We start from the raw sequence: 19684 nt of genomic DNA, 5'->3' as shown, positions 1-19684 counted from the left end.
GACGGGAGCAGGAAGAGCAACGTCGCCATGAGCTTGAGGTGCTACGTCTGGAAGCTGAACTAAGCAAAGAGATCCAAGTCACCCCCAAGGACTTTGCAGTGTACCAAGAGGGAGAAGACCACTCCATATACCTCTCCAACTTTGAGAGGGCAGCCAAACAGTGGGGGATTGCAGAGGAGGACTATATGTCTTATCTCTGTAGCAACCTGACTGGAGAACTTTCAGCCATCTATCACAGCATGCCTATGGAAGATGGGGGGATAACTTTTGCGGCCTATAAAGCCACTGTATTTAAAAGGTTTAAACTGGGGCCAGACCACTCCCGAAAGCAGTTCAGGGGTTTGGCTCCACAAGAAGGTAAATCCTATTCTGAATGCGGGGTAATGAAGGAACAAACAGTTCCAGTGTTATTGGGCCGGGATTTGTTGGTTGGCCAGTACTCCATCAATGCTGTAACCCGCAGCCAAACCCTCAGGGGGAAGTGGGAGGAGGAAGGCAATGTTAGGGAAGCCACCTCACCACCAACCAGGGAGGGGGAAATAGCCCAGGTTACTGAGGACGAAGAGAGGGCAGTCACCCAGGAGGGGGAGGACCAGCCTATCTCAAGCCCTGGAGTAGGGTGTTCCCAAGGGGAAGAGGGGTGTAGCTTTCCCCAAGTGCAGCAAGAGGCTGTCGATGTTCCTAGCGAGGAAAGGAACCTGTCTAGCATAAAGGATGTGCATGCTGAAGAGACCGAGGTGGAGAGTGGAGATTTCACAGGAGGTTCTGAGCGCAGCAAGGCTAATGTGGGCTCAGAGGAGCACATAGCTGAAGGCTTGGGGGGACGGGAGCGGTTCCAGAAGGGGGTCCGGAGCGGCCTTAGGTTGGAACCGGTTCACCAAGTAGCTGTGGATCAGGAAGTGGGATCGTCTGAGACGCTCTCAAGACAGGTCGTCTTGAAGCAGGGCAGACAGGAATCCTGGGAAGCTGTGGGACCTTCCAGGCAGGAAGGGGGTCAGTTGGGTAGTGCTGAAAAACCAACCGAGGGGACTGAGAACCCAAGCCAAACCCTCAGGGGAAGGTGGGGGGAGGAAGGCAACTTTAGGGAAGCCACCCCACCACCAACCAGGGAGGGGGAGGACCAGCCTGTCTCAAGCCCTGCAGGAGGGTGTGCCCAATGGGAAGAGGGGTGCCAATTTCCGCAAGGGCAGCAGGATGCTGTGGAGCCTTCCAGGCAGGAAGGAGCTCAGTTGGCTGACACTGAAAAACCAACTGAGGGGGCGGAGAACCCAGATCAAACTTTGGCTGGGTGTTCTGGAAACAGTGGGACTAGGGGTGGCTTGAAGGAACAGATGATAGGAAGTCTGGGGGAGCCAGAAATGTTCCTGTCTGAGGTTCAAAGTGACCCTAGGCTGGAACCACTGTGTGAGGTGGCAAGGGACCAGAAAGTGGAGTTCGCAGAAGCTGAGACAGGGGATAGGGTGATGGATGTCCTGCCACTTCATACTGGTGAACGGAAAGTGGAATGGGAGGGACCCCATATGATTGTGGATGACCTGGACGATGCTACTTATGTGGTGGCTATGGAGAAAACGGGAAAGGCAGTTAAAGTGGTGCAGGTGAATATGCCACAGCCATTCTCTGCGAGGTCCATGGGGTTGCATATAGGTAGGAAGGAAGGAGACAAAAAGAAGCTGGGACAGCAATTGTTTGGAGCTCCAGAGGTGGTTTTCTGGGAGGTCAGAGTGGACAGAGGGAATATTCCACCAATGAGGGATAAAGAAGAAGCAACTGTGTGGGAACTGGGCAGTTTCCAACCCCATATGTGGGGCCAGGGATTTCCTCCTTTGATGGACCACTCACCCCAGCAACAGCAGCAACGGAGGGAGAGCACCAAACTCCAGAGGTGGTCCTGGGAGATGGAGGAGTACATCTTAAAGACTGGACATTCCTTCTGCATGCAGCAATGCAACGTTTGGTCCAGAAAGGACATGGACACCTAGGTTGTGGGACTTTGTGTATTATTGGAGAAATACCTGAATGTTTGTGTAATATTTTGGTTGATGGGTTTCTCCTTGGTTGGTTGGATTCTGCTACGGGGTCACCTCTGTAGGAGGCAACCCCTCCGGCTCAGAATTTAAGGAGGGGGACGTGTGGAGAAATGCCATTTTAGTCAGTGGTGGTGCTTCATTTGGCAGGGGTCAGTAAATCCCTCAGCAGGCTTTGTAGCCTTCCCCTCACTCCCCCCCTCCCTTCCAGAGCCAAACCAACAACGCTAGGGGGAAAATCTCCTAGAGAGGCAGGAAGTGCTTTTGTTCTTGGCATGTGTGTTAGCAGGAAGAGAAGGGCAGTTGGAAGCCAGCGCTCGAGCGAGCATGTGGTGAGCAATGGAGGCTCCTGCCTGGGAGGCCCCAGGCAGGCAGACTAAGTAAGTAATTCACAAGACAGGGCAAGTTTAGATCAGGGCCAGCAGGACGCGTTTATAACACATTTTGTTTGTCAGGCTGTTTGCTGTGCGTGTGCTGTGCTGTGCTAACTTTTTAAACGCAACTGTTTTTGTTTTGTTTTTCTTTTCCTATCTTTTTCTTTTTTTAAATAAATATATTTTTACTGTTTAAATGCTGGCAGTCAATCTCTGTACCACCTAGATCCCCAGACCGCTTTAGACCACGCTGTGTTAAGAAGGGGGCCCCCGGTGAAGGGGGGAAGGCATGCAGTTGGATAAGGTGCCAATCCTCCAGGGGTGCCCCAAAGAAGTGCTGAGGTCTCTGTGAAACCCAAGTGCAGGGTGGCAGAGGACCTTGAGGCCTGGCCTCACAGCTGGAGAGGGGGATTGGGAGTCCTGTTCCTCTCAATCTGAACCCCGGGACTGAGCAGGTGGTGGCAGCGAGCCCAAGGGGCAGAAGGAGAAATAGCTCCCTCCAGGAGTTGGCAACTCAATAGGGAGCTGACGGGACCGGGTCTGAAGGCAGAATCGGGCCGGTTCCGCCACATACCTGAATAGTAGAAAAGATTACTTCTAAAGATACTCTTACTATCATGCTTACCATTAAGCAATTTGCTGCTGAGTAAATAAGGCAGACTTGAATACAGATTAAAGTATTTACTGAATGCTTCAATGGGTTTTAGAAATGAAATACAGTCCTCCAATTCAGAAGATTCACTTTGTTCTAGTAACTTTACAGAATTATTGAGTTGTGCCTTATTATTAAAGCCATCTGGCCATTTCTCCACCCACATATCTGTTTAACAGGGAAAAAACTGTGCTTATACTGATCTGTAGTTCCCATTTTGGCAGAATGCTTTAATTGTATATGTTTTTATACTGTTGAGATGGTAACAACACATGTAAAGTTCATCTTTTTCAGAATTACTTTTCCAGATTCTCTGTGTTGATGTTGGCAGTAAACATAGCTGCCAAAAGGTTCTGTTGTGGAATGTAAAATGTCCCGTATCAAGTTAAAGGAAAGAAGTATTTTCCCTTCCATTTTCATAAAATGAAATGGTTGGTTCGAATAACTGTGCTTGAACATTCTTCAAAATAACTAGGATTCTTCAAGTTTAGACACACAGCATCAGGTCTGAGTACATAGCATTGGGTCTGAGTACATTAGTTCAATAGGTGAAGGAATGACATTCTCAGGTTCAGATTCTTAATCTGACTGAAGACAGTTTCTCAATATTATTTTAGTACCAATCAGCAGAAAACATGCACTTTCTGATGGCAAATACTGTCTTTTGTGGTATCTTACAGAACCAACATGCCATCTCCCTGCAGTCTCAAAGGTGCTGCCATCCTTTAGAGAGAGTCCCACTGGAAGACTGATGAGGCAAGATCCAGTTGTCCACTTGTCTCCAAACAAACAGGGCCATGTATGTTTTCATTCAGAATTGTTGTTTATCCATTTTTTAAAATGCTTTTCTTTTTCAACAGATGTCAAATATGCTTTTAGAAGTTTCTTTTTCTCTGAAAATGCTCCTTTGATAACACACAGAAGAGGTGACAGCCAACCTAAGAGCTTAAAAGCAGATTTAATATAATATGTATTAATAGAAACATTCTGCTGCTAACTCAAAAACAGAGTCTTGGTTCAGTGCTTTGTGATGGGCTACATTTGTGGGAACTGTGATTATTCTAGAAATAGAATAGAATTCCTGTTCAGATCTTTCTAGCTAATTCCATATCCCACATGCAAGATTTGATGCCTTACCAACATTTTTTACAAGGCAAATATGAATAGTCAGTTAGTAGTCATGTTTACCCTCAGGGCTTTATTAATAATCTCAGATTTCCTATTTTATTGTCTTTATTTCTTTTCGCGACATATTAAATATTTTGTTTAATGTTTGTTTATACAGGTCAAATCCTAACCCCTTTTGTTAATTTTAGAATTGTGTAACAAGGCCATGTTCTTGAATGAAGAATGCAGAATCTTCTGTCCTAACAATGTACACAGATTGAGGCACTGTCAGCTTTCTAAAAGAGAAGGAGCCAATCAGAGAACTTATATTTCCCCCGAACCACTGAAATTGTAAAGGCTGTCAGTGTTCAATACTATAAATCATTACATTTTAACATATTGAAGCTTTTCTTCAATATCTATTACAAGCAGGGCTTTTTTTAAGCAGGAATGCACATGAATGCAGTTCCGGCTGGCTTGGCATCAGGGGTGTGGCCTAATATGCAAATGAACTTGTGCTGGACTTTTTTCTACAGAAAACAGCCCTATGCTAAACAATGGTGATGTCAGGGGGTGTGGCCTAACATGAAAATGAGTTTCTGCTGGGCTTTTTTTATTTTAAAAAAGTCCTGATTACAAGTGCAATTATTTCAGACATCTGAGACATTAAATTTTACATTTATATTTTTCAGTATGTATTCTCACATACAGAGTTATTACCGGCTTAAGTATTAATGATCTACTTTGTCTAGTAGCTGTGTGATGGACATCTACCATCCCCTTTGGATAGGAAGAAAGCCTAATATTACAATGACTACCAGTATTTAGTATGCACAGGACAGGAGGGCAACTGGATTGTGCTTTCCAGTATGTGTGTTGGTTGTAATGCCTAGAGCAGACCACTTAACCAAACTGGAGAGCCTGTTTGGTGTAGTGATTAAGTGTGCGGCTTCTACTCTGGGAGAACCAGATTTGATTCTTCACTCCTCCACATGCACCTGCTGAGTAAACTTAGTCAGTCATAGTTCTCGAAAGAGCTGTTTTCTCAAAAGCAGTTCTCAAAAGAGATCCCTCAGCCCCACCTACCTCACAGGGTGCCTGTTGTGGGGAGGGGAACGGAAAAGGAGATTGTAAGCCGCTCTGTGAGTCTGAGTGAAGGGCGGGGTATAAATCCAATTTCTTCTCTTCTCTCTTTTAGCAGCTTGGGCAATTTACCTTGAGGAGAACTTTCATTTAATGTACAGTTGTCCCTGTTCTTTTTACTTTCCAAAATGTTGGGTTTGATTTGTGTTTTTTCTTTTTTCTTTCTTTCTTTCTTTCTTTCTTTCTTTCTTTCTTTCTTTCTTTCTTTCTTTCTTTCTTTCTTTCTTTCTTTCTTTCTTTCTTTCTTTCTTTCTTCCTTTTTTTTTTTTGCAGTCGGAGAGCCACTACTCCAGCCACTCAAGCAGTAACACACTGTCCAGCAATGCCTCTAGTGTGCACAGTGATGAAAAGTGGTATGACAGTGGAGACAGAACTGAGTCAGAACTAAACAGCTACAATTATCTTCAAGGCACTTCTGCTGACAGTGGTATTGATACCACCTCATATGGTCCAAGCCATGGCAGCACAGCCTCATTAGGCAACTCAGCAACATCCCCTCGATCAGGACTTGTAAAAGAAAAAGTAGCACCATTGTGGCACAGTTCTAGCGAAGTGGTCTCTATTTCAGACAGGACTTTAGAGAAAGAGAGCCATATGATGGACAGGAAGACAGAATCTTCATTAAGCTTGGATATTCATACCAAAAGTCAACCAGCCTCTAATCCTTTAACAAGAGAAAGCAGTGCTTTTAGCCTTAGTGATGCTGTTTCCCATGCCAGGTAATTTTCTTGAAAATTTGTCTTTTTATCTTTATGCAGACTATCAAGTGTTGAAGCATGGAAGAATAATGTGCCGACTTTGCTTGGAAGGCCAACATTTAAAAGGAGGCAGTATTCTGAGAGCTTGAAAATGAACACAACTTTTCTTCTGTGGTTGGGGATCTTATTGCAAGAGATTCAGTAGTGTGCTGGTTCTCTACCAGAACATGAGAGCAGTACACAGTATTGTTATGGTGCATACACAGTCCTGTATATATTCAAGGCTATGGGCTGCAGGCTGAAGAATTACATGTTTCCTCCATTCTGCCATTTGTGTTTCCCTCACACTTCCTCCCAAATAAGGATTAGCTGTAGTGGTTGGTATTAGTTATAGTTAAGATTAGTGTCATGAACCCTATCTAAATAAAAGCCTTGGGTAAGTGAAGTCTACAGGATCCTGGAATTTCATATACTGTTTTGGACTTGTTACTCGAGCAATTTTGGAGTTGTCTTTTAAAAAGGCGGTGGAATATGCCATGGCTAATTACAGTGAGCAGCAAGTGAGAGAGAAGAGTTCCAAGCTTTTCTAAATCACTCATGATTAGCAGCTGCGCATCTTGATTGCTTGTCAGTTTAAGATTTCCTGTGTCCTTAGCATTTCTCATGAATGTTTTGTATTCAGTTTTCTATTTAATTTCAGCCAAAAAGTTGTGACCTATATAGAGATGGGAGGAAAGGGTGGAATGTGCAGTTGAAAACACTGAACGAAGTTCAAAAATAAAATAGTAACATATTGCAGTATCTGTACTTTTAGAATATTATCAGTAATTACTTGCGCATGACACTTTAAAGTATATAACAGTGATGGGTGGATAGTCTCCCCTACATTCAGTTCAAAAATAGTCATAGAATTACTGAGACTGTCAAACAAAATAGGTGTTCAAAGTTACTTTGATCAAACTATTTGTTTATAGTTAGCTGCTCAATAGATTATTTAATAATTTTACTCCAATTTCAAATCAAATTTCATAAAAAGAAGCTTTGCTCCAGGCTGGTAGCTGCTTCTCCAGCTTTAGTATCTAAAGTGCTTAAAAACATGTGAAAGGCATCCAGAGGCAATTTTTATCATATCTCAGAAAAAAAGTTACATTATTGCCAGAGGATTACTAGATTCCCCCCCCTTCAAAAAAAGACAACTGCTGGCAGTTAGAAAGTATGCATGTATCTTCCTGAGCTTAGCAGTTTGCCTAACTTTCCTATTTCATATTGTGGTCATGTAATTGATGTGTCAAAAACACAATTTAAAAAAAAGCCTCACAGTTCCAAGACACCTGTTTGATTAGTCAAATAAGTGCCAACAACAAAATTTTGCACATGGCAGAAGAATTGCAGCTTGCCTGACTTTGCCATTAATGATCAACCAGTCAGTCAGCTGGAAGGAACTTCAGGAGACCTCCCCAAATTCCACAACTATGAAACTTTAATATTTTGTGCACATAAACAATGCAATAATCAAATGGGTAGGTAGCATCAGCAGATGAGAGGAAACTCTGGACCAGAAGTATGTGAACATGTGTGAACAGTTTTCTTATGCACAGTTGAATGTGTATGATCTCTTCTACACAGGCAGAAACTCAGTTTAATGTTTTAGTGTTGACTGCAGCTGGTGAACAGAATGCAAGCTGAGTGGGCAGGTAACTAAATGTACCTGTTCATAATAATCATTTAATTAGGTGAATATCCAAAAAAGCAATATAGAGCTGGATGAAATTTTAGCCCCTATTGCTAATCCAGTGGCTTGGATGCTATGTGGTGGTTCTGCCATTCCCATGGACATACAACACTGGCAAAATCCATTGTGGAGGAAGTGTGGTAAGCTCAGAGCTCAAAAGCATTTGGTTCCTTTCACTTCATTTCAGGGTCATTGTCTTTGTTTGAATTCCAGGGGTGAGAAATTGGTGCTCTAATCTGTATATCCCTCATTATATAAGAGAATATGCACCTGAGAATCAATGGAAGAACTGTAAAATTAAACTGTCTGTAGCATTTCTTGCAGGGCTTTATTATAATTTCCCAACTCCCTGATTTTGCAAGTACACTCAAGTGTTTCATTTATGTAGTTAACAAATATATATGTGAATATCACTCACTGTAGTGGGGGAAAGCATAGCTTAGGATTTTTAAAATATATTAGTTATGCCAAACTTCTGTTTTCTCAATCAAAATCTTATGGCGTTATAGAAACAATATTTTTTATTTATTTATTTATTTATTTAAGATTTATATCCCGCCCTTCCCACAAGTGGCTCAGGGCGGCTTCCAATAGTAGATCCATCAAAATTACACATATAAAGGGATCCATATTTAAAACAGATAAAACAGATAAAACCCTAGTTATTAATACACATAAATATTGGTATCTCCTTCCCAGAATTTTGCTTATATATTAGGATTACATCCCCACATCAATCAATATTGCTCTTATTGTTGCAGAAGAGCACTCATCCACAACTTGATTTTCCTGTGTGCAAAAGACAGTCCAGTTGCCAGTGGTTATTATCGAGCAATGCTAGTGCAATAGCCAGCAGTGTGGAGGCAGCCTAGGTTCAGTAGCTTATGAAAAGCTGATATTTGACTTTTTTGTTGTAGGGTAGGCATTCCATCATTCTTTGATAATTGACTCATTGCATGGGAGATCTGTAATAAGATATACTGACATAATTGAATATTAAAAACTAGCCACAGGGAGACTGTGGCCCCAGTGCTGAGGCAAGGAGGGATTCTACTACACACGTGTATTTTTTGTTGTGGTTTTTTTTCCAAATAGAAACCATTCCCCCAGCCCTTCAGAACTGCAGAGAAAGCAGGTTCAAGATGTTACCTTTTTCCTTGATGGCAAGTTTGTTAGATAAATGGTGGAGGAACAAGTTTTAATAACTAGAGACAAAAAGTTCAGAATAAACTGGTGTCTACAGGAACATAATTTGCTAAGAAGTCACTTTATGGGGTAGAAGCAGAGGTGCTGGCTCCACTACCCCTTAACTTCTGAAACAACCCTAGAGGACAGTTCGTTGCTGATCTCAGTTGTAGACTATCTTCATAGAATACATTGTCAGTGTCATCTGGGCATTACTTTTCTTAGATGTAGTCCTTCAGATTACTATAGGAAAGCAGGGCCTTGTGCTCACAGAGCTGTCTTCTGTGTCCAGAAAATGCCACATTAGTCATGACTCTAAAATGCTCTGAAATGCTGTTTCAGTACAGTGCACATACATCAACAACTCACAAGAAATACTGAAAAAAGAAATTTTTCCAGATGTGGAAGTTCCAGTCTGTTATAATAGCCCAATCTCAAGATCAGGATACATTCTGTTCTAAAGATAAATGCAGCAGTTTCTCTGATATTATACTGGTTAACGACTAACTTTGTTTTAATATATAAAGCTTTGTTACATTAATATAATTCTGTTTTGCAGTTTTACAGAAGTGACATGAGAGCTTGTAACAATGCAACTTTTAAAGGCACCTCTTCAGTCTAGTGCTATTTGTTTGAATATCAGTTAGATGACTTCATCCTCTTGTGTAGCATTTTAAGAGAGGATGGGGGGGCAAATAAATGGATAACATAGAGATCAGTTGGGGGGTGATTGAATTGATAGAACAGGTTCTGCAGGGCAAGCCAGAAATGTAGTGGCATTTCATAGAACAAGGATTCACCTTCCTTGGATTTGAGCTGTAGATAAGCCCACAGTATGTATCTAAAACATATGCTTAAGTGCCAGTTGTGTTGCTGATTTTATGTCATCAAGGCAGTGTTTTGCAACTTCAGTTTTAAAAAGGTAAAAAAAGGTAAATGTAGTCCCCTGTGCAAGCACCAAGTCATTACTAACCCTGGGGTGATGTCACATCAGGACGTTTTCTTGGCAGACTTTTATGAGGTGGTTTGCCATTGCCTTCCCCAGTCATCTACACTTTACCCCCAGCAGGCTGGGTATTCATTTTACCAACCTCAGAAGGATGGAAGGATGGGTCAACCTTGAGCTGGCTACCTGAACCCAGCTTCTTCCGGGATCGAACTCAGGTCACGAGCAGAGCTTGAACTGCAGTACTGCAGCTTACCACTCTGTGCCTCGGGACTCCAGTTTTAGTTCCTAGCAATTTAATGCTATGGTTTCTTCTGACAGTTGAGAATCTCAAGCAGAGAAAGATCTTTCCAAATGTGTGTTGTATGAGAAACCTCATCTGGAGGTTTCAAAGATTACATTCAGGATCTTTTGCATGCAAAAGCACTGAACAACAGCCCTTCTCATTTTAAAAAGATAGTGTAAAAATTAAATATTTAAAAACATAAATGGAAATATTACTTAAATGAGGCACATACAGCAGTAAATAGAATGTACAAATTTACTTCTAGATTCAGAACTATAAAGAGATGTAAGATAACTGCAGAGCTCAGTAAAACAGCTATATATAAAAAATAGCTATTTGCTATTACAACTCCAACCAATAGAGTATTGACTTGGTGGAAGAGCTGGTGTCCCCTCTTCTGTTCCAATGCTGAGAAGTTAGCAGGGAGGTTATTTGAGTTGTCAGAGTATTACTATAGATTAGAGGGCAGTAAAAGAACCTCAGAATCCAGTGAAACTTTCTAGATTTGGTTTTACTTTGGAGCACCAAAGTGAGTGGATTCTAATCCTTGGGCCAAGAATTGAGAAACGTCACATTAAATTATGTTCAATATATTGTTTCCCATGCTCCAGTTTTCACTCATAGGAGTTTCTTCTCAAGTTAGATTGATTTTGTGCCAGGCTTCTTAAAAGCAAGAGAGAGGTATGCCAGGAATTTGGGAATGTCTTAGTATACTGTGTCACTCATAAACTATTGTTTAAGTTTATGCAGGAAGTGTTCACTGTTTGTAAATTGGATTATAATGATGATTATGTTTAGGTTGGCCTGCTGGTCTCTAAAGTTATTTGGTGAATGTATCTATGTTTAATAGGGTGAATGCTTTAGCTTACAACTGCTAATGGAATTTATTATTAAAATTACTAGGCATTGTGCAAGAGTCAATAAAATGAAATCCTGCCTTCAGGCTTGCAGTCTAAAGATTATAGTAGTCATGCTGTACCTAACAAAATCTTAGAGTCTGCATGAAAAATAAAGCTTTGAAATTGATTGCACACAGTATAAGCGTGCATATGTAAGTGAAGCTTTGTCTTTATTATGCTTCTCTCCCAGTACGATGGGTTCCCGACACTCTGCAAGCCCAGTTGTTTTCACCAGTGCCAGAAGTTCACCTAAAGAAGAGCTTCATTCTGCCACTTCCCCACAGCTTGCACCTTCTTTCTCCTCCTCTTCCTCCTCCTGTGGCCCTAGGACTTTCTACCCACGCCAGGGTGCTACTAGCAAATACTTGATTGGATGGAAAAAACCTGAAGGGACAATAAACTCAGTGGGATTTATGGATTCAAGAAAGTAAGAGCACTTTGATTCCATTTTCATGGGTATTTAATTTTCAACATGAAAAGACCTCTAACATGCTTACTTCACTGTTTTCAATTAGTCTTTTTCTCTGGTTAAATCCTTTAATGGCCCCCAAGTACTGAACACTCAAATGTAGAGTATTTGGTATTTTCCCCATAACAGCTTTTAAAATGTATGGCACAAGTTTTGTGAGATGAGCTCATAAGAGACCTTGAAAGGGGAATAGGTAACTGTTTATAGTAGAACAAAGTAATGCAAATTGGTGCCAAAAATCCCAGCTATAAATACAAGTTGATGTGGTGTGAACTAGCAGAGACTGACCAAGAGAGAGAACTTGAGGTCATGGTAGATAATCCACTGAAAATGTCAAGACAGTGTGCGGTTGCATTAAAAAAGGCCAATGCCATACTGGGAATTATTAGGAAGGGAATTGATAACAAATCAGCCAGTATCATAATGCCCCTGTATAAATCGATGGTGCGGTCTCATTTGGAATACTGTGTACAATTCTGGTCATCACACCTCTAAAAGGATATGGCATTGGAAAAAGTCCAGAAAAGGGCAACTAGAATGATTAAAGGTTTGGAACACTTTCCCTATGAAGAAAGGTTAAAACGCTTGGGGCTCTTTAGCTTGGAGAAACGTCCACTGTGGAGTGACATGATAGAGGTTTAAAAGATTATGTATAGGATGGAGAAGGTAGAGAAAGAAGTACTTTTCTCCCTATCTCATAATACAAGAACTCGTGGGCATTCAATGAAATTGCTGAGCAGTCAGGTTAGAACTGATAAAAGGAAGTACTTCACCCAAAGGGTGATTAACACGTGGAATTCACTGCCACAGGTGGTGGTGGCGGCTACAAGCATAGCCAGCTTCAAGAGGGGATTAGATAAACATATGGAGCAGAGGTCCATCAGTGGCTATTAGCCACAGCATATTGTTGGAACTCTCTGTCTGGGGCAGTGATGCTCTGTATTCTTGGTGCTTGGGGCGAGGGGGCATAGTGGAAGGGCTTCTAGCTCCACTGGTGGACCTCTTGGTGGCACTTGGGTTTTTTGGCCACTGTGTGACACAGAGTGTTGGACTGGATGGGCCATTGGCCTGATTCAACATGGCTTCTCTTATCTTCTTAAACTGAATTGAAGCTAGAAGTATTTCAAGATATTGTTGACCATGGGTCCAAATGCATTCAATTGTTGGCCATGGATCCAAATGCATTCATTTGGCTTACTAGTCAGGCGTTATATGTGATTGCTGCCAACCCTATCTGCTACGCTTGAGTCCCTTGGGACAAAAAATTTAGGAGAGAGATTTGGAGAAGATAAATACAATAAAATAAAGAAAAAAGGCTCCTGCTGTGTGTTATCTTCTCCAAATCAGAACACAAAGAAGAACTCCAAGGAGAGGATTTGTATATTGCTAGATTTTCTGTATACTCAAGGTGGTATGTAGCCAATAACAAGCCAGGTTCTTGCACATTTTAGCTTAAATACTTTAAATTTGCATAGAGTCAGAGACCCTAATGACTGCAATTGGGAGTGAATGAAAATAAGATCAGGAGTGAATCACTGGCCAAGCCTTAAAGATATAACAAAACAAAAGGTATAATGTGTAGACTAAGGTGTGTATCACCAAAATGTAGAGATAGCATTGTGAAGAATGGGCTCTAAAAGGAAATATGTCTGGTAGGAAAACTTGATTCTATGAGCAGAAAGGAACACAGTAAATCCAAGGGAAAGCAGTGACCTAGTCCAAAGACTCTGGAAGACTTTGATGCCATATACTTTCATCCTAGCTCATGGGAAGAGAGGGACATGTCATCTAAGGAAATGAATACATTTCAGTATCTGTAGGTGGAGGAGAAGCTGTGCATGCATAGTCATGATGACAGCTATTACTGTTGATACACAGAAAGATTGATGCTCCTAACAGGTTTATTCCTTTACACAGGTATCCCTATGTATGGGTCTCCTATAGAAAACTGAATTCCATAATCCCCTCACCTACCCATCCCAAATATCCACTTTCAACCTACCCTCTGACTATCTAGAAGATGTTGTAAGTGTTCTGTCCCAGAGGCATTGGTTCCTAACCGTTTATCTTCTTTTCTCTAAAGACGCCACCAAAGTGATGGTAATGAAGTGACACATCCTCGGTTACGTGCATCAGCCAGAGATCTTCGAGCATCACCAAAGCGAACATCTAAATCAAATATTGAGGAAGAATTAAAAAAGCTGATAGATCTAGATAGTCCAACACCAGAGTCTCAGAAGAACTTTAAGGTATAGACTGCAGAACTGTATCCTGCTCTGATATCAAGAGTGATAAGCAATTGTGTCATTAACTCCATTCATAATTTTGTCAGGCTTGTGACTGCTGTGTTTGTATCTTTTTAATACTAAGTAAGTCTAAGCAGCTTAGATATGTTTATATATTTGTTAAGAAGAGTAGGATACAGATTAAGTAATAAAATTCTCACTATATCTCACTTAGACTACCATTGTAAGCCGTTGTTGTTCTTTGTGATCTCTTTATACACAGGTTCTGCACTGGAACAGAAGCTACTCCAGAAAGTTCTGGAGCACTAGCCCAGAAACTGATGCTTAAATCCTCTCCTCTGAGGGAGAGTTGGGATCCTTTTGTTTTGTTTCCTTTCATCTTCTAGCTTTAGACTCTTTTCTTACTCTTCTCCTCCTCCCCACCCCATTGTTAACCAGATAGGGCAGGTCATAATAAATTGGACAGTTTTCCAAGTTAGAACTTGGATTTGGAATAGAAACTATCTTTAAAGTACATTTCTTAGGCCCATCACCTTCTCTTGAATATATCCCTTGATGCCTGGAGATTTGCAAAGGTAGCCAGACTGACATTGCCATCCGAAGCAGAGTTAAATCCTTCTCACCCATCGACTTCCATGGACTTAGAAAGGAGTAACCGTGCTATGGATGGCATAGTTAGAGTGTCCCAGCACCTTGATGTTTGCCTCATTCCTGAGAACTCAGTTCGCCAAAGCAGCCCACCAAACTAACTATATATTTAGGTTTTTAGGCAGTCCTTTCTTAGCTAGCTGTATCTTGGTATAAATTCATCCTAATTTGTGTATGTGTGTTGTACAACACTTTTTTTCATTTTGAGAACTTTTGCTCAAAAGAGTGCTTTAAAACTTTAAATAAATAACATTCACAGTGCAAAGCTGACTAAAATCTGAATCTGAAAGGTTCTGAGAATCTCTTGCAAAATGACTGCTTAACTTTGGACAGTTTTTAATGTTTTCTGTTAAAAAGAATTTTACATTGTATTACATTCATCTTCACAGTATCTCCTAGAAACCTTTACACTCTTACCGGTGACAGCAAGAATGACACAAACTCTCTTGTCATTCATTAATTTTCCTTATGACTAGTGGTGTTGTCTTTGGCCTCATGGCCCTGGGCTTTTTGATTCTTGCAGAATTTTACTTTGGGACTATATTAGTGCCTGCAATAACTATAAAAGAAAAAATCTTGCCACTCTTAAGGGGAGACAGGAATTATTTGTTGAGAGACACAAGTGTCAATAGAATGCTGAGTTCCTCTCTTATTCCCGTGGTTAATTCTTCTATGTTCTGTTCTTGAGTAGGCATGAACCAGTTCATTCCAATTTTTTGTTCATGAATGTAATTGCAGTCCCTTTCAATGAGGTTCGCAGAAAGCTCCCCAGAAAAACAGCTGAGTGAAAGGGGGCAACTCAGCTGTTTTTGTAACTTTTGGGGAAAACAGAAAGCTGGGTTTAAAGAGACTCGGAGTCCCTTTAAACCCCTTGTATCTGCTCTCTCCAGGAACTGCCATGTACTGCTTTAAAAATTCATGGATGTTTGTGACAGTAGACCCATCATGAACTTCAGGTCACAGACCATGAACAGGGCAAAAATTGTGATGAATTTTGCTTCATGGTTCAGTTTGTACTCATCCGTAATCTTGAGCACTTGAATAATGGCATTGACAGTGCGCTGAACTTTCATGCAGGACCAGTGCTGCTGTTAATTTAGAAAGGACCCAGATTGCTCTCCTAAACTTTGAAGCAAATACACACAGGAGCTAAATTGATTTGGAACAATTCCTTAAGGTTACACCAGAAGTACTAATAGCTTAACTATCTTAAATCATTCAGTGAATAATTTTGAAAGAGTTCTGATTTCTAAGACCTCCTTGCTGAAAGCTACTGCTTGACATTTCATGCTTGTCAGAGATTAAATGGTTTCCACAGCAACTATGCAAAAGAAGGCACTTGCAACTTCTTTCGTTCCTTATCAAAACCCAACGAGGCTTATTAAAAACTTGTAAGTACTGGGTTCTATATACAGATTATTTTTCAGTGTTACCTTTGAGGCTATAGAAAAAGAAATTAGCCATAGGCAAAGGGTTCCCCCTCTAGTGACTTTGTGTGGGGAAAGGTAAACACCTGTCTCATGACCTGGCCTATACTCATCCTACAGAATCCCATCTCATTTAAATGGTGCCTGTTGTGCAAATTTTCTTGATCAATGGAATCTGCTCTTTCTAGTAATTATCCTTACAGATATTTTTTCTCAGTTAAGCAAATAATGCTAATGCTATCATTAATATTTATTTATTTATTTCAATCCAATTCAATCCAAATACTTTTATTGGCATAGATATTTATTTATTTAGTATATTCAGTTTATGAATCACCTAATCTCTGCTATTGCAGCACTCTGGGCAATGCACAATATAATAGAACATTAAAGTTACATAATAGAGATAAAATAATATTAAAATAGCAATCTAAAGGACATCAAGTGATGCAAATTACAGCTTTCTCCACATTCTGGATTATGTGGTTAAAACAATTTTTATTTAGTAACATATGGTAACAATATCTATTTCCTGCATCATTAATAACTTCTTTTTATCTATCCCATATATTACTTTCTAACCACCCCTCCCCCCGTTACTTGACCTCTGTCGGTGTTATTTACTTATAATACTAATATTTAAAGGTACCCTTAACAAATAAAAACAAAAATTAATATTCATCTTCCTTCTAAGACTTAATCATTATCAAAAATTGTCCAATGTCCTTTTATTTTCCACTCTTTTTCTACATATCTTCTAAACTTTTTCTACTCCATCTTAAAAACTTCTAAATCATAGTCTCTTAAAATTCCTGTTAATTTGTCCATTTCACTCCATGTTATAACTTTTACAATCCAATCCCATTTCTCTGGTATTTTTTCTTGCTTCCACAACTGCGCATACAATGTCCTAGCAGCTGAAAGCAAGTACCAAATTATAGTTCTATCTTCTTTTGGAAATTTTTCCATTTGTAATCCCAACAGAAAAGTCTCTGCAACTTTCTTAAATTTGTATCCCAAGATCCTAGAAATTTCTTCTTGAATCATCTGCCAATACTTTTTTGTTCTTTCACAAGTAACCACATCTCTTGGTAGATTATTTTTTTTGACATAAAGTGAATTCACTCTATACATATAGTCATACATGTTTCTAGTCCCTTCAGGATCTTCCTTCAGAAATTCTGCAATTATTTTTATTATATATTCTTTCAGGTCAGTTTCTTCCTCCTCAGGTACTCCCCTCAGGCGTATCTGGGTCTCCATCAATTTGCAGTCATGAATTGCCACTTTTTCTTGTATTTTTAGCAAGGTGAAATCATGTACTTTCACTCTCCCTTCCACCTCTTGCACTTTCTTTGATGTTACCACAGTCTCATTTCTGAAATCCTCTATATCTTTTTAGCTCTTCAATATCTTTTCTAATTTCTTTTTTGGAAGCAGTTATCTCCTTCATCCCTTTCATCATCCTTGCATCCAATTGCTCCTGCTTTTTCTCCAGTGAAGCAGCCCTTGCACGGGTTTGCTTGTGGTCTGACATGTAAAAACACTGAAGAATTTGACCTCACCAAATTAAATTTCAACTATCAGGTTTAAAAGAATAAAGCTTGCTTTCTTCAATAAGCCTAATTTCACCGTCCTCAGAGCCTCTTGAGCTCAGATATTTATTTTTAAAGTTTTTTATTTTCTCCAAAGTGGCGATCGCGACTTTCTGCCTCACTTAAAAAAAAAAATTTCCTTTTTCCTCTAGAGGCTTCTAAAATAATTATTAGCAATAATGTCCAAGAGCATTTACCTTACAGTCATCACCTCTGTCGGCTCCCCCAATTTTTAATGTCCTGAACACTTTAAAAAATTTATTAAAACTTTGACCTCCTTGCAATGGCCGCTGATGTTTTTCTATGGTATTATAGTCCTAAAGTAGGTTGGCTGCTTCGATGATTTCCCTTTCTCATCCAATACTCCCTGCTTTACTTGCCTCCAAATCCCGTTTTCGCTGGTAGCGAGATCTCATAATATTTGACGTATTTGCTGTGTTGACTGTGGAAGCTGCAATTCTATAATGATGGGGCTTTTTCTCAGAAACCGCAAGTAGACCAAAAAATAAATTCCTTCTCACTTTTTAACACTGTCCTTTAAATTTACACAGTCCAAATTTTGCCCCTTCTCCCCTTCTTCTTCCAAGCTTTCTAGATTCCAATTTCCCACCTTCTGATTTTATTTTGTTTAATTTTAATTAGTCCCAGAATGTAATATAGCGATCTGTACCTTTTCTGTAGTTATCCAGATCAACACCGGTCTTGCATAGCTTTAGATGTTTAGTAGAATCAAAGAAGATTAGGATCCTGTCGAGCTTAAGTCAAATAAATGACTCTGGAAACCTCTGTAGATGATGAAAATGCAACTCGTCTCCGGAGATTCTTCAAAGCCTCAAAGGAGCCCCCCCCCCAAGGACTCCCTTTTAGCCAAAGTAAATCTCCTTAAAGATTCCTGTGCATATCTTGGACTAATCTCTGACTGAGAAAAGTAGGCAGTAGGCATTAGATTGCCTTTCACTACCCCGAACAGAAGTTCCAGCCTGCTCCCCTTCTGAGAAGCAGTTCAGCTCAGCATTTTCCAACCCCGGAAGTCCCCTCCACATTCTGGATTATGATCACCTCATGGGGTGGGGGTGAGAGGTAATCTAATAGATTGAGGAGTAGGAGGACAGTGCCAGCCAAAATAGAAACTGTCGCTGCCCTCAACCAAAAGCTTGGCAGAACATCTCTGTCTTACAGGCCCTGTGGAACTGCACGAGATCTTGCAGGGTCCTGATGGTGTTTGGCAGAAAGTTCCACCAGGTTGGGGCCAGGACTGAAAAAGCCCTGGTGGAGGACAGCTGGCATCTTTGGGGCTAGGGATCACCAGTAGGTTGCTGTCTGAGGTGCGTAATGCCCTCTCGGGACATACCAGAGGAGACAGTCCTACAGATACGTTGTCCCTGACTCAAGAGACTTCATGGCTTGAGGCCTTAAAGATCAACACCAAAACATTGAACCTGACTCAGAACTCCACTGGGAGCCAGTGCAGTTGGCACAGCACAGGTTGTATATGTGCAGTCCGTGATATTCCCTACTGAGATTACAGTAGCCTAATCTGGAGGTGATTGTTGTATGAATTACTATGGCTAGGTCAGGGCACAAAAGGAAAGGGGCCAATTGCCAGACCTAACATAGGTGGAAGAATGCCACCCTGGCAATACGTGTGATCTGGGCCTTCATATTCAATGAGGTATCCAGGGTCAGACCCAAACTTCTGACAGATTGTGCCAGTTTCAGTGGCACCCCATCAAGAGCTGGAAGTCTGTACCCCAATCCTGAGTAGGCCCCCCAGCCACAGAACTCTGTCTTTGTTGGATTCAATCACAGCCTGCTCTTTTTTTAACCACCCCACCACAGCCTCCAGACCCATAGCCAGATTTTGTAGAGGGGTATCTGAGTGGCTGTCCCAATAACAGATACAATTGGGTGTCATCAGCATACTGGTGACATTCCAGTCCTAATTTCATACCAGCTGGGTGAGGGAGTGCATATAGATACTAAATAGTATTAGAGAGAGAAGCGTCCACTGAGGGACCCCACACATAAAGGGCTATCTGGAGGCTATATTCTCTCCCAAACCACCCTCTGTCCCCAACCATGGAAAAGTGAGGTAACCCATTAAAGGGCTACCTGACAGACTCCTATGTTGGTGAGACAGTGGATCAGAAGGTCATAGTCGACCATGTTGAATGCTGCTGCAAGATCAATAGTAATAGCAGCGCTGACCCGCCTTGATCCAACTGTCTATGGAGATTGTCTGTGAGGGCT

The 19684-nt window shown here is 40.9% G+C and overlaps 1 protein-coding gene across 1 annotated transcript in view; it reads left to right on the top strand.

The window, feature by feature from the left end:
• Positions 1–19684, top strand: part of SIPA1L1 (signal induced proliferation associated 1 like 1) — a 347094-nt gene that overhangs the window by 310049 nt on the left and 17361 nt on the right. The window contains exons 17-20 of the mRNA XM_060262825.1: positions 3734–3852; positions 5577–6022; positions 11240–11476; positions 13602–13767. Of these exons, the coding sequence (XP_060118808.1) occupies positions 3734–3852; positions 5577–6022; positions 11240–11476; positions 13602–13767 (968 nt within the window). The remainder of the gene's footprint in view (positions 1–3733; positions 3853–5576; positions 6023–11239; positions 11477–13601; positions 13768–19684) is intronic.

This window comes from Heteronotia binoei, chromosome 21 (genome assembly GCF_032191835.1).
Source record: "Heteronotia binoei isolate CCM8104 ecotype False Entrance Well chromosome 21, APGP_CSIRO_Hbin_v1, whole genome shotgun sequence".
NCBI lineage: Eukaryota > Metazoa > Chordata > Lepidosauria > Squamata > Gekkonidae > Heteronotia > Heteronotia binoei.
Note: the sequence above shows the minus strand (reverse complement) of the source record. Positions and strands in the feature narration are given on the sequence as shown.